Here is a 14,391-nt window from a genome sequence, read left to right as displayed (position 1 = left end):
TATAATTCAGTTCCCCCTAACCTCCCAGAGCTGTATTATTTGAATACATGCTACATGCTACAAATGAGCTTATTTCTATTCCTTGGATTCTTGGTGATAACATCTTTTACCCCCTGTTATGGTTTCTAGGAAATTTACATTACGTACTTCTTTTCAAACAGAATTATTTCCTTTAATGGATTCTGTCTTCCCATCCTCACAGTTCTCTTAAAGAATGTCATACCCAGTTCGTGAATTCCTAGTAAATCAAGTTGCCTTAAGAGAGCATGTTGACTGAGACAATCTTGAATACAAAAAGTGTTATTAAGTCCTCTAAGTCATTCTGCACTCATAGCATGTCAAAGGATTAAATTGTGATCTTCAGACTCATACTCTCCTATTCCCAAGCCACCACTAGCTCAATTTCTCATTTTTAAGTTCTATTTTGTTTTATGTCATTGTACAGTCTACTAAAACCTTGCTAACACTTTATTGCTTCAGGTCACTGAGTCACCAATATGTACTAAGAGCAACGAAGGACTACCAAGGAGATGGAACACATCCCTCAATATCACAGGGCTTATCACCAAGCTGAGGAAACAGACATACACAAATGAAATAATAATATCCCCTCAGACATGCACAATTCTACAAACAAAAATCATTCATATCTGTTTTCCCATCTATTCCTTAAAACCGTTGTGTGAAGTAAAAAAGTCAAGCATTCCTTCCCTTTTTTTTTACAGATATGGAAACTGAGACCCAGAATCACCATCTCAAAGACTCACAACAAACATGCCCTAAAGAAGGCCTCCAATAATTGAAAGAGAAAGTTAAAAATAATGTGGAGCCGAAATATAAGACAATACTAGTTTGAAAGAGGAGAAGGTAAACAGAAGCCCTTGATTTATTTAGAAGGGCAAAGATACTCATAAGTCAAATACTGATGCTAAAAATATTAAGAGTAATCAATTAACAGAAAAACTTCTAATCCTGTAGAGGAAATCCAGGAGATTTAAAAAATTCAATCAATCCAAAAGACAGCAGAAAAGAAGCAAAAGTAAAAACAGAGAAAAGTGAAGAAAAAGCATTTTACAATGGAAAATAAGATGCTCTAAGAAAATCAAAAGGTAATTAATCACAATAAGTGTAAATAGACTAAACTTCCCAGTTAGAAAGACTCTTAGAATGTATAGACTATTTATAAAAGACACAACTAGAGTATAATAACCTAGAATGATAAAAAGTTAAATAATAGATATACATATATCAAATAGTACACAAATGCTAGTTTAGCTCTATTAGTAGTAAGCCAAAAAGACTTTAAGCAAAAAAAAAAAGCATTATTAGTTACAAGAAAAGGTGGAAAATAATGTTGAGAAAATCTTCCAGAAGGTACAGCAAAAATATAAAGGATTGGAAAATAGGGAAGAAAAAAAAAGGAATCAGAGGAGAAGTCTAGTAGGTATAAGAACAAAAGGAATTCCAGCAAGAGAGAGAATGGAAAAGAGGGGGGAAGGGATGGAGAAAATCATCATAAGAAAAAAATCAAAACAGAAGACGTGCTTTTCTAGATTGAAAAAGGCTACCCAGTCAGTACCCAGCAAAACTGATGAAAATGGGACTTACACTAAACCATATTACTGGAAAGATTCAGAACCCTGGACAGAGAAGATACATCAAATTTCCAGAAAGAGAAAACAGGTCACAATGGTTTAAAGTTTCTTAAGAGAATTATTAGAAGGTAGACTGTAATGGCACTGTGTCTTTCAAAATCTGAGGAGAAATTATCTCTGGCCTAGGATATTACAGCTAGCCAAACTGTCCATCAGGTGGGAGGGTAGAGTGTAGAGAGATCTGTTTAAGAAAATGATGTTGATAGACTATTACTTGTATCAATGTACTAGAGGGAGATTTAGACAACTGGCATAGAGCTTAGCGATTGAGTTAGTGATTAGTACATAAAACTAAGCAAATGATAAAACCAACTCTCAGGAAAATGGGAAGTGCAGAAAAGGAAAAGTAATCACAGCATGTTGAAGGTTCAGCTATAAATAGCATATTTGTAGTAGTAATGATATAAATACCTACTATTTATGGAACCAAGAGGATGGTATACCTATATTGCGAGAATGAGGTGAGGGAAATAAGTGCATATATACAGTTAGGGCAGGGATAAAGAGGCTAAAACTTCAAATTCCATAGTAAGAAGTCAAAGACAAGTCCTAAAACTGAAAAACCAAGAGGTAGGTACATAATCTTGCTGTTTTGGTGATGGAAGCAAATAACAAAGAATCCCTTAAACAAGGGGATTGCCCCTAGTGGTTGCCCCTAGTGTCTTTTCTTTTTTAAAATGAGATATTGCCAATTATTCTTCATGGAAGTTTTACCAACATTCCCTTGAGCAATGTATGAGAGGCCTCACCACATCGCTTCATCAGTTCAGGTCCCCGACAGAGTAATGCCAAGTCAGGGTTAGATATGCAAGACCTTTACTGAGATAAATGCCTATGAAGGAGAAACGGAGGAGGGAGGAGACTTCAGACCACAATGCCATTCGAAACCTGTGAAGAGGGGAGGAAGAATTGTGTAGAAAGAGCCTCAACCACAGCACAGGTAAATGGGGAGTCCCAGAGCAAAAGTTGCTCAATAGAGGAGCTCTTTATTGAGCAGGAGTAAACTAATCATAATGTTACCACCATTCTTAGTCACTGGCTGGACACAATGTTGGGGAAATATGGCTTCGATGTGTGACCTGCAGCAGATCGGAAAACCATAGCAGGTGTCAGTCAGCTGTGTTCAGTGGTATGTTGGTAAATGACTAACAACCAATTCCACAGAAAGTTAAAGAAAAGTTTTTATTCATAGCATTTGTGACTTTCTGGGTGTAAATACTCCCATTGTGGCCAGTTTCAAGCTACCAGTGTGATAGTGTGATATCACTGAATGCCAATGAATGATTGGCTTTCCCAAACCAGGAGCCACCTCCAGGAATCCCCTAACTGTGCTCCATGCAGCAGGTTTTCATGAAAGGAGATCTGAGCAGTGCACATCCTTAGCCACCTTCTCACCAATCTAGTGTGTGTGGTAAATGATGGTATGTCAGTGTAGTTTGTAGGTTTACTTTGCATTTTCCTTAATATTAGTAAGTCTGAGGATCTCTTCATGTATTTGTATGGTATATCAAATGCATTTATTATTATGTAATGTTTAATGTATTCACTTTTCTATGAATTAAACCAATCTTTTAATTATTTTTATTAAAATCTTTATGCCTATGTTCTAAATAATGGAAATCTTAATGCATTGATCTTAATATATTAATCCATTTAGTAAGTGAACATATAAATACTGCTTATTATCTTCTTATCATATGATTAGCATTTTCAAAATTAACCCCTCTCAACCCTTCCAGAAGGTAAATAGGGAAGAAATAAATATACCTTAAAAAGCTTGATGTAGGTAAAATCTAAAATTAGAAAACAAATTACTACGATTCCTTTTTTTCCCCCAATTTTTAAAGTAACAATTACGTGTACAGCATCAAAATACAATGTCTATACTTAACTTTCAGGGAAATATTTTTAATATCATTAAAGTGGATTGAATGCAGAAATTTTATGGAAAAAGTTATTGAAGAAAAATTGCAAACTACCTCCCAAATACACACACAATGACAACAATGTAGTGCAGAATTTTCCATCTGAACAGTCTATGAGGACAGAGTAAAATCTTCAGGGAAATTAAGTTTGTAATTATTATTATGAACATATTTTAATAATAGATACATTCTATATTGACTCATTTATATACATCCTTCGTGTAGCAAGTTGAAAATCATCCACTACTAGGTTAGAAGCTAAGAAGCTCTGAATAAAATGGTCTTCCAAGATATTACACGTTTTAAGTGTTTCTCGTTGTGCAGATAACATTGAATAAGCAGAATCTTGAATGTGACCAGACACCAGAAGTCATCCAATATAGTCTCTAATCACAAATGTACTTAGACAAAATTTAAAGCAAAAACTATAAAAAAGAAACCAAAAAGGCAAAAATTCAAGAATTTTTCTTCCAAAAAATTTTCTGTATCTTTTTGTTAACTCAAGCACTGCTATCTGGAGGAGGAGGAGTCAAAAGACCTATGGGTGCACAGAGTTTTAAAATGCCACAGTTTTCAAAAAAAAAAAACAAAACACACATCAAAACACATCACCTGTCAATCAATTATCTAGTTCATAAACCATATTTGACTCCAAATGCTGTGGCTTTTCTTCTCCTCCACCTCTTTCAACCACAACCTCCAACCATAGCCATTTTTCTAGTAATCAGTATTTTCAACCAGAAATCAAGAAAAAAAAGCAGATGAAAATTATAAGGTAATCAAATATGATAATTTACGGCAAGTGTTTAGTAGGATGAAGATTGAAAGTGGTGGCTCAAAAGAAGTTTGGATTATCTGTAAACTCCTTTTATCCTAATTTTCTCGAAACATGTGATTCAAGTACTAAAAAGAAAAAGAAACTTACCTCATCAACATTTTCAAAGGCATTGATGATGTCATAAGGTAAACAAGACAACAGATCGATCACAAACCAAGTTTTCAGATAGTTCATCCTGATCAACTTGGGGTCAGAAATGACCTCTCCACCAGGTCCCACAAAGGTCGTGTGAAAATTTAAAACAATGTCAACCAGAAAAATAACATCCACCACACTGTCCAGCACCAGCCAGGCTATGTTGTTCTGCTTCGTTTTGAAGGAAACGTTATAAGGAACCATAATGGCGGTGTAGAAGGTAAGAATTAAAATCACCCAATCCCAAGTTGTTTTAAAAGCACAATAGTGTAAAATAATGTGTGGTGGCGTCTTTGGCGCTTCTTGCTTGTACTGAGGAAGGATATCTGATCCCAGCTGAAGAACCTAAAAGAGAGAAAATGTATATATAATGACCCGGACATCTCTGCACAGTTAGTAATGAATTCAAATTTACTGGCAGCCAAACCACAGCCTATTAATCATGACTCCTGGTTTCAAGGCCAGTCAGGCTCTGTAGTTTCATCTCCCTCTTCTCCTAAGTTGTATCAAGGTTTGTTCAAAGTCACTCCATGTCCAATCTCTCTACCAAAGTTGATCTGTCTGCTATTCCCTCTGGCTTTCTCTCCAGTGGCCAACTGTTGTTTCAAAAACTGGTCCCCATACATGGAGGGGAGGGAGAGACCAAAGAAAGAGGCAGACCACTCCAGATTGGTAGGTGGCAGTTTTAATATACAAGGGAACTTACTTACAAGGCTTTTTTTTTTTTTTTTTTTTTTTTGCGGTACGCAGGCCTCTCACTGTTGTGGCCTCTCCCACTGCAGAGCACAGGCTCCGGACATGCAGGCTCAGCGGCCATGGCTCACGGGTCCAGCCGCTCCGCGGCGTGTGGGATCTTCCCAGACCGGAGCACGAACCCGTGTCCCCTGCATCGGCAGGTGAACTCTCAACCACTGTGCCACCAGGGAAGCCCCTTACAAGGCTTTTATTGGGCAGCCACAAGACCAGTAGATCTCTGAACCCACCCACCAAATATTAAAAGTTTATACAGAAGCCTTAACTGGGTTCAGTCACATATAGAGGTGTGACTGAAGGTCACCACAACACCTGAAGGTCTCAACACCACCTTACTCTCTCAAGCCTGCATCCTTGAAAATGGCCCCCATTGTGGGAATGGTAAGCAGAGTATACATTCCAAGGACAAGGGTAGGGGTAAGGAGCCTCCAACTGCCTGGGTCCAGCTGAAGGGTCAACCCGCAGTCCCATGCTCTCGATGACCGCCCCCAGCACCAACACTGATCCACAGCACTGCTGGACACCAACTTCTGCAAGTTCTGCACACTCACTTGGCAGGCTTGCCTAGAATCACACATCTCTCACTGACTGCCCAACTGTTATTTGCATGACTCACCGTTATCCATTCTTCACATATTTGGCACCTCAAGGAGCATAACTTTGATTCTGACGGCCTTGCTGAACCCCAGGGCCCCACTGATGGTGATCTTGCTGTTGTGTGGGACTCAGCCAGGGCCCTAATGACTGGCACAGCAATATCAGGGGTGTAAATGTTATAACCTGCTTTTCCCTTTTTTCCTTTCAATCAGGACTTAAAGAATATTGGATTTCCTGCCCAGAGGCAAATTCCCTTTAGGGGAAAAAAAAAAAAAAAAACCTAAATATTCAGGTTTGCTTCTCCGTACCTTTTCGACAAATGGAAAAATTTCAATGTAATGTTATATGAACCTTGACTTACTCTGATTAGGTCTCATTAAAGAGACAATGAGAAAAAGCAGATGACAGAGCAAAAGCAGAGGTCTGGGCAAAGGTAACAAACACAGGACTTAGCACTTCCTTCCAGAACCTAGAACCTGGAAATTGTGAAAAGGAGCTGAAGCAGCAGGTCAGAGACCTCTGCTCCATGCCATCAATGAAGCTGAGTAAACCTATGTATTAAGGAGTCTGTAAGTGGGACTTTGATAAACAGTGTTTTCAGCAGCTCTACCATCTTATGCATCCAAGTATTTAGTGTCCCTAGGACTAATGGGACCCAGAAAGTAGGAGTCAACAAGTTCAAATTATAAGATCATAAATGCACTAAATTTGTGAATGTGCAAATAGATGTAAACAAAAACACCTGTTAGCATGTAATTCTTACGCTACAAAGCAAAATAAGTATACTAGCATGTTTTGAAACTTGAGATTTATCCTGAAAAGTCTCTCATAAATAGAACTTACATAACTGAAAACTAAGCATATAATATAATCATTGCTATTTTAAAATGTGAAAAACATCACTGATATTCTCTTTAGGTGTATATTATAATTATTGCTTTAAGTTGGGGAGTTATAAGAACTATTTATAAAGATTTTTACATATTTATCCTCATTATCAGTGCCCCAGTCATACTTTTCCCATAAGGTCTTAAATTACTTAGCAACAAATTATCCTACAGGCAGGTAAGCTTCATGTTGAGACAAAGCATTACATACACAGAATCATACAGAACCATGGCCTCTCTTTCACTTTTCAACCACTGATCTATTCATTCTAATTTCACTGTGTTAAACATGAAAATTTCCTTCATATTCAATGTTAATATTTTACCACAGTCTACAGTTTGAGCACAAAGAAATCGTACTTAGAAAATAAACTCAGTGCCAGGGTACATTAGGACCTTCATGGGTCCTGGGTATTTTTGCCTTCTTAGATCCCTTCCTCCTTAAAAATAATAAAAATTATATTTTACAACTGTCTTTTTACAAAGATGAATAAATTAATATTATATATTCAAAATTCTTTTACCTAAAAGTTCATGTTTTCCTTCTACTATTAGTAGAAATTCAAACATCATGTGGGCCCTACACACTGTGTTAATAGACAAGTCGGCCCCGCTAAGCACCCTGGACAAATGTAAGATGTCTCCTCTAGAGATGGAATGAAATCACTCTTGAGTTCAGTATTTCTTAAATCTGGCCACAAACTAGAATCTTCTGGAGAAGTTTTAAAAAATAAAGTATACTCACACTCAGACCCCATGCCAGAAAATAATTAAATTCATCTTGTGTGGGTTCCCAGAGAATCTATATTTTCAAAATCCTTCCAGGTGATTATAATGTACAGTTCAAAATAAAAACCCTTGTCTTATATTTCTTTAGACATTCATAACCCAGTTCTTCGGAAGGTGACTTGCATTCGTAAAGCAATCCAAAACTGCTACAGGAGAAGGAGGAGAATGAGCAGGGAGGCGAGGAGAAGAATGGCAACAACAAAGAAAGGGACTCACTATGTGCTGCAGCTTTGAGCTTTCTCATATGCAGAGCACGACTTTAATCTCAGCCCCATCACTAGGACTCCTTTATAAGGCAGTGAGTAACAACTCTTCGTTTTGTTATTTCAGTTGTACTTTCAGGAGCAATAAGCCTTAGGTAGAGGGGGGATGAAATCACATTTACTGATGTATTTTTGTACTGAAACAGATATACGCTTTCTCTCTGAATATCTGAGCTCACTGACTCTAAAGGACTCAGTACCACGGATACAAGTGAGGAGCTGAAGCCAATCAGCACGATGTCAGGACCTGTGGAAAACAGATGAACCGCCTACATGGAGACCAGGATCTTTGAAAGTGGGGATCAGCTCCAAATTTAGGGGGCCTGGTGGAATTAAGATAAAATTTATATGTGTTGGAAAAAGTGAAAGAGCCTGAAATTTAACAGCAAATCCAAATACTCAAGCTGAGCAAATTACATGACTCTGAGTACAACTGGCAAAACTATATCTTTCTGCTAACTTGGTGCTTCTTTTAGGTCAGTCTTTGAAGATCTAAGAGCATAAACAGACTAAATCTCTGTTGAAAACCTTCTTATTTCCACATGTTCTCTGAAATCAAGCCTAAGACCTGACAGAAGGCAGTTTGGTATTTGAATCAGGTTTGTGAATTAGGGATGACTGATAAAGAAACTAACAATAATCAAAAGGCAAAGCAAAAAAAAAGAAAAAAATCAGATGGGAAGAAACAGGAATGAAAGTTCCTCAAAAGTAAAAGTAAAAATGATAAGCTGTCAAGCGGAAAGGAACTTTCCATTCGATATAGAAAAAAAAACTATCCTGAGTGATTCAGGGTGCTAAGGTAGAAAAATTTCCTCTCTATGGTCTCTTTCCTCTTGTTCTTGCCCAACTGTGTTAACAAAGAAAGAAAAACTGAATGAGTTAAGACCCAGTAAGAATCATAACTGCAAAAGTCAGCAGTCACAGAAACAAGCTCCTACACTTTAGCTTGATTTGTAGAAAGAAACGGACAACCGAAGGCAGAAAAGAAATAGCTTCAAAATCAAGTAATACAGGGCTTCCCTGGTGGCGCAGTGGTTAAGAATCCGCCTGCCAATGCAGGGGACACGGGTTCAAGACCTGATCCAGGAAGATGTCACATGCCTGCAGAGCAACTAAGCCCCTGAGCCACAACTACTGAAGCCTGCGCACCTGGAGTCCGTGCTCTGCAACAAGAAAAGCCACCGCAATGAGAAGCCCACACACCACAACGAAGAGAAGCCCCAGCTCGCCGCAACTAGAGAAAGCCCATGTGCAGCAATGAAGACCCAACGCAGCCAAAAATAAATAAATAAAATAAATTTATTAAAAAAAGAAGATACATGCACCCCAATGTTCATAACAGCACTATTTACAACAACCAAGACATGGAAACAACCTAAATGTCCATTGACAAATGAATGGATAAAGAAGATGTGGTATATATATATAATGGAATATTAGCCATAAAAAAGAATGAAATAATGTCATTTGCAGCGACATGGATGGACCTAGAGATTGTCATATTAAGAGAAGCAAGTCAGACACAGACAAATATCATATGATATCACCTATATGTAGAATCTAAAATATGATACAAATGAACTTATTTACAAAACAGAAACAGACTCACAGATATAGAAAACAAACTTATGGTTACCAAAAGGGAAAGGTGGGGAAGTGATAAATTAGGAATTTGGGATTAGCAGACACCACTATATATGAAATAGATAAACAACAGGTCCTACTGTATATTCAATATCTTATAATAACCTATAATTGAAAGAATATGAAAAAGAGTACATATAATATATATATATATATAAAACTAAATCACTTCACTGTACACTGGAAACTAACACAACATTGTAAATCAACTATACTTCAATTAAAAAAAAAAAGATTCACTCAGCCCAGGTATCATCTCATTCAGGTAACCCCTCCCTCCTCTGCTGGATCTTTAACTCCTTGATGATAGGGCCAATGGCCTATTCATCTTTACATCCTTTGCAGAGTACCAAGCATGGAGCAAACCCTCAATAAGTGTGTGCTGCACACATAAATTAACGAATGAGTGAACTCCCTATCTCATTTGCTCAAAGGAAACCTCATTCTGTACAGACATCACCTGGGATGTCATAAATTACCTTCCCATTTCCAAAGTAGGAGAGCATAAAAGGAAATATAGAAAATTTCTATAATTCTACAAGGAAAAATCAACTAGCAGATAAGTGTTTGTAAAATAATAGCCATTTATAATAATAAATGTTTCAAATAACTGAAATACTTGTGGGGGGAAAAATGTATGACCACCACCATGTTGGGAAGTAAAGTTAATCTCGCACTTACTTCAGCTAGTCTTGAATGTTTGTGGACCACCTCTGTTTTATTCATTGGCGTGAGCTGTTGCAAAACACTTCGGCTATTTGTCAAAGCCCGTGTCAATCGGGCAAATTTTGTCCAACCTTAAAAATAAGGAAAGAAAGTCTCAGTTTTTCACACGTCATGAATATGGAAGCCCACATTCTTGCTAATATTCAAGGGATCTCAGAAATAGCATAACATGCGGAACTAATGAAAAGTATCAATCTAAAGCGCTTAATTTCTACACAGACATCATCATATATTTCAAGTGCAGTTATAAAATGGTAAGTAATTTTCATGTGTGATCTTTGTGTTTTGCTCATATCTATCATATAGTCCCTATAGCCAGGTAGCTAGTTGTCCACAAGATTCTGTCCTCCCCCTTGCATTGTATAGGTTTGTTACTGGGAAACAGCTGCCCAGCCAGGAATACATTTCCCAGCATTTGTTGCATCTAGGTGTGGGCCTGTCCCTAGTCCTCACCAATGGATTGAGACAGAACTGATGTGTGTCACTTCCATGCATGCAATAACTTAAGAAGCAAGCGAAACTTCTCCATACTTTCTCCATCCTTCTACCAGTTGGATGCAAGTGACAAAATCCCAGGGGACGGCAAAGCCACTGAATCAGTGCATAGAAGAACGCCATATGTCAAAGATCAACCTCCTTGGATTGTCATATGAGTAAGAAATATGCTTCTATTGTGTTAAACCACTTAAAGTTGGGGGGTTATTTACTATAGCAGGTAGTATTACCCTAATAAAAACAGTCCTATCGTATACTTATGTGAAGATATATACACATAAGAGAATAAAGCCCAATTTCAACAAATCTCACATACTATGGTTCTTATCACACACCTCCATCTTCTTTGTAACGTAGCAAAGGTTCTCTCTTATTAACAATTTCATTGATATTTAAAGACTATTTTTGGAATATCTAGAATCCTTAATAATGTTTTCCAAAAGAGTAGTAACCTTAACTTCCGAGGGGAAGGAATGTGAATTTAATAGGAAAGAAATTTCTTCCATTATTTCCAATATTAAAATCATTAATTTTTCATTATTAAGCTAATTAACTTCAAGGAAATGTCAATGAGACATGAACAAGTAGAACAAAACAAGCCATACTCTGCTCGTATCTCAATTATCCTTTCTCTAGGTATCCCAAAAAGCTCTAATCTATTATGGACTCCATTAAGACCATTTGATAGTTTCCATGGTATTACCTTTAACTAGGGTATTTACCAAACAACTCCTTAAAAATGAAAACCCCTGATGGTCCAAAGCAATGACTCTAATGGTAATGATGAACTTTCAAGACAATGTGACAGAAAATGAAAGAAGAAATCCTGGGCAGGCACCAACCAAATGTCTTTCAAACCATACCAGGTGGGTGACATCATACTTTACTGCTATTCTTCAATCTAACTTTGACTTCAGTTAGGCTTTGTACTGCCCCACCAATTTAGCTCTTTCTATGGTATCAACAATTGGATTGGGGGAAAAAGTAAACTGGCATTGGTTAACAGAAGATCTTTTATTCTTTTTCATTAATGGACCTCATCCTAGTGACTAGAACAGAAAATGTTAGGCTTTGGGAATTGTATGCAACCCTAAGGCTTGCCCTGTGCAATGTGCTGGAGAAACAAAGAAGCACCAGATATGCCACCAACTCTCTAAGAATTCAACATCAATGCAAAAGACCATCATGCAATCTATAGCACCAACTTAGATTTTTCTTCTAAGCACTAGACCTATGTATCTAATTGGCCATTGGCCACCTCTTACTCAGATGTTCTACTCTTAACATGTTCAAAATCAATCTTATCATCACCTTCTCCCCCCCATCTCCAACTCTGCATATTTAATGTATTCTTGGTCTTAGTGAATGGCCCCATGATATTTCCAGCTGTCCGAATCAAAAACTTGAGATTCACCATCCTCCTTCACTATTACCTCCACCCCACACACACATATCCAATCCCTTCCAGGACTTACAGCCTATAACTTATCAATAAATACCCTCAAATTTAATCTCCCCTCTCCATCCCTAATATGTTAGACAATATATCATCTTTCACCTGAGTTAGACAGTAGCTTCTAAAAACCATTGCCTCTGCTCTCTGACCACATACTCTGCAAACAACTCTGCACATTGCTGCCAGAGTCCTTTCTACAGCACAAATCTTACCATGCATTTCTCCCATTTTAAGTTCTTTTTTTTTTTTTGCGGTACGCGGGCCCCTCACTGTTGCGGCCCCTCCCGCCGCGGAGCACAGGCCGCGGACGCGCAGAACCAGCGGCCACGGCTCACGGGCCCAGCCGCTCCACGGCATGCGGGATCCTCCCGGACCGGGACACGAACCTGTGTCCCCTGCATCGGCAGGCGGACTCTCAACCACTGCGCCACCAGGGAAGCCCCCATTTTAAGTTCTTTAAGAGATCCCTGGAAGCCTTCAGGATAAGACTGAATATCCTTGGTATACATGTCATTTAGTTTCTGACCCTAAAGATTTGCTCTGCTTCCATCTCCTTCCACTTCTTCATACACGCTCTGTATTCTGGCCTCACTAAAATCAATAACAAGTTAAAAGAACAAATGCAAAAGTAAAATTAAATCCACCAGGAATTCTTTGTACACCCTATGACATTCAATGCTTTCATGCTTTCACATGTTATAACCACTCTGTCTACCTGAAATGCTTTTGCCCTCTCCATCTGTCTGGCTAATGCTTACTGGTACCCCCAAACTCAGTTAAAGCATTCTGAGATCCACTGGTAGCTTCTTGGATCCACTCATGAGAGAGATGCACTCTCCTCTGTGTATTCACACCACAGAATACATACCTCACATGGCACTAACAATACTAATGCAGTTGTTGATAAGCATGTCAGTCACTCCCACTAAACTACCATCACCTCTCCATTCTCAGCACTTGGTAGAGGCCTGCCATAAAATAGGCCTTTAATTGATTGACTAATTAATTAAAAGTTATTTGTAACTTTAAAAATAAGATTTAAAAATAAGCTCCATTTGTATTATCATGAACATAAACATGAAATATGTTTTATTATCATTGGGTTTTGGTTTGGTTTTTGCTTTATTGGGTTAAAATGGTGAGGATGTCTTCAGATGACAGTAACTATGTTGGCAACAGTTATATTAAAATATTTCCTATTGATCATTTCTCTTCTGCATCAAATGAATATTAAAATTGCATTGAATATTTCTAGAAACTTCCAAGTCAATCTTGATTTCAGTTTCTTTTTTTTTTGGCTGTGCTGCAAGGCTTGCAAGATCTTAGTTCCCTGACCAGTGATCAAACCCAGGCCCTCAGCAGTGAAAGGGCAGAGTCCTAACCATTGAGCCACCAGGGAATTCCCACAAGTCAATCTTATACTTACTGAAGATTCATATTTCTAAGATAGATGATGTTGCACCGCTTAGTACATCTGATTATTGGATTAAAAGAGAAGCCCAGTTTCATTCCCTGTGTGTGATAAAGTTTATTCAGAAAATATTTTCAAAAAATAAAAGGAGATATTGAAGGAATGAATTCAATAACACATGGAAGAACACAAATCATCAAACACTATGTGTTCTCTCCTTCTCTAGGATCATAAAAAGAAGTAAACTTGTGAGGGAGGAGAAACATAATGATGAAAGCTTATTGTCATCCTCTGGTTTTCTATTTCAAGCTTCATGAGCACACACTACTGTTTCTTAATGAGGAAGCAGCAGTTCCTCATTTAAATATGAAACAAATGTGCCTGTGTAGGTGTATCTCATTTTACACATGAAGTCAATAAAATCAAGAAATACTTCATCCCTTTACCTTATTTCAATTTCCTAAAGGAAGAAAAAGTTTTAAAACTGAAAATAAAACACCAACATTTTTCTCCATGGTAAAAATAGGACTATCATTGATTAAACAGCAGAATGAATCTGAAAGAAAAATGTTAATTCTTCATTCTAAAAATGTTCACACAGTGTATTCTGAGTGAGACCACCCTTAAATATAGATGAAAAGGGAGTTTACAGCATGATATGACTTTCAGGTGTCAGATCTTATTCTTTCTATCCCTGGTTGTCTAGTTCCATGACTGGCACACACTGGGCACTAGAAAAATTTTTGAATGAATGAATGAGAACATTAGTAGAAAAGTTAAATAGAAATTAACACAGCATCCCACATTATATGTAGTT

The 14,391-nt window shown here is 37.6% G+C and overlaps 1 protein-coding gene across 1 annotated transcript in view; it reads right to left on the bottom strand.

Annotated features, from left to right (window-relative positions):
- KCNH5 (potassium voltage-gated channel subfamily H member 5) overlaps window positions 1–14,391 on the bottom strand; it is a gene marked incomplete at both ends in the record, with an annotated part of 335,605 nt that overhangs the window by 257,982 nt on the left and 63,232 nt on the right. The window contains 2 exons of the mRNA XM_082840811.1: window positions 4,506–4,898; window positions 10,168–10,283. Coding sequence (XP_082696937.1) covers window positions 4,506–4,898; window positions 10,168–10,283 — 509 coding nt within the window. The remainder of the gene's footprint in view (window positions 1–4,505; window positions 4,899–10,167; window positions 10,284–14,391) is intronic.

Source organism: Leucopleurus acutus (genome assembly GCF_964270905.1).
Source record: "Leucopleurus acutus genome assembly, chromosome: 1".
Classification (NCBI taxonomy): Eukaryota; Metazoa; Chordata; class Mammalia; order Artiodactyla; family Delphinidae; genus Leucopleurus; species Leucopleurus acutus.
Note: the sequence above shows the minus strand (reverse complement) of the source record. Positions and strands in the feature narration are given on the sequence as shown.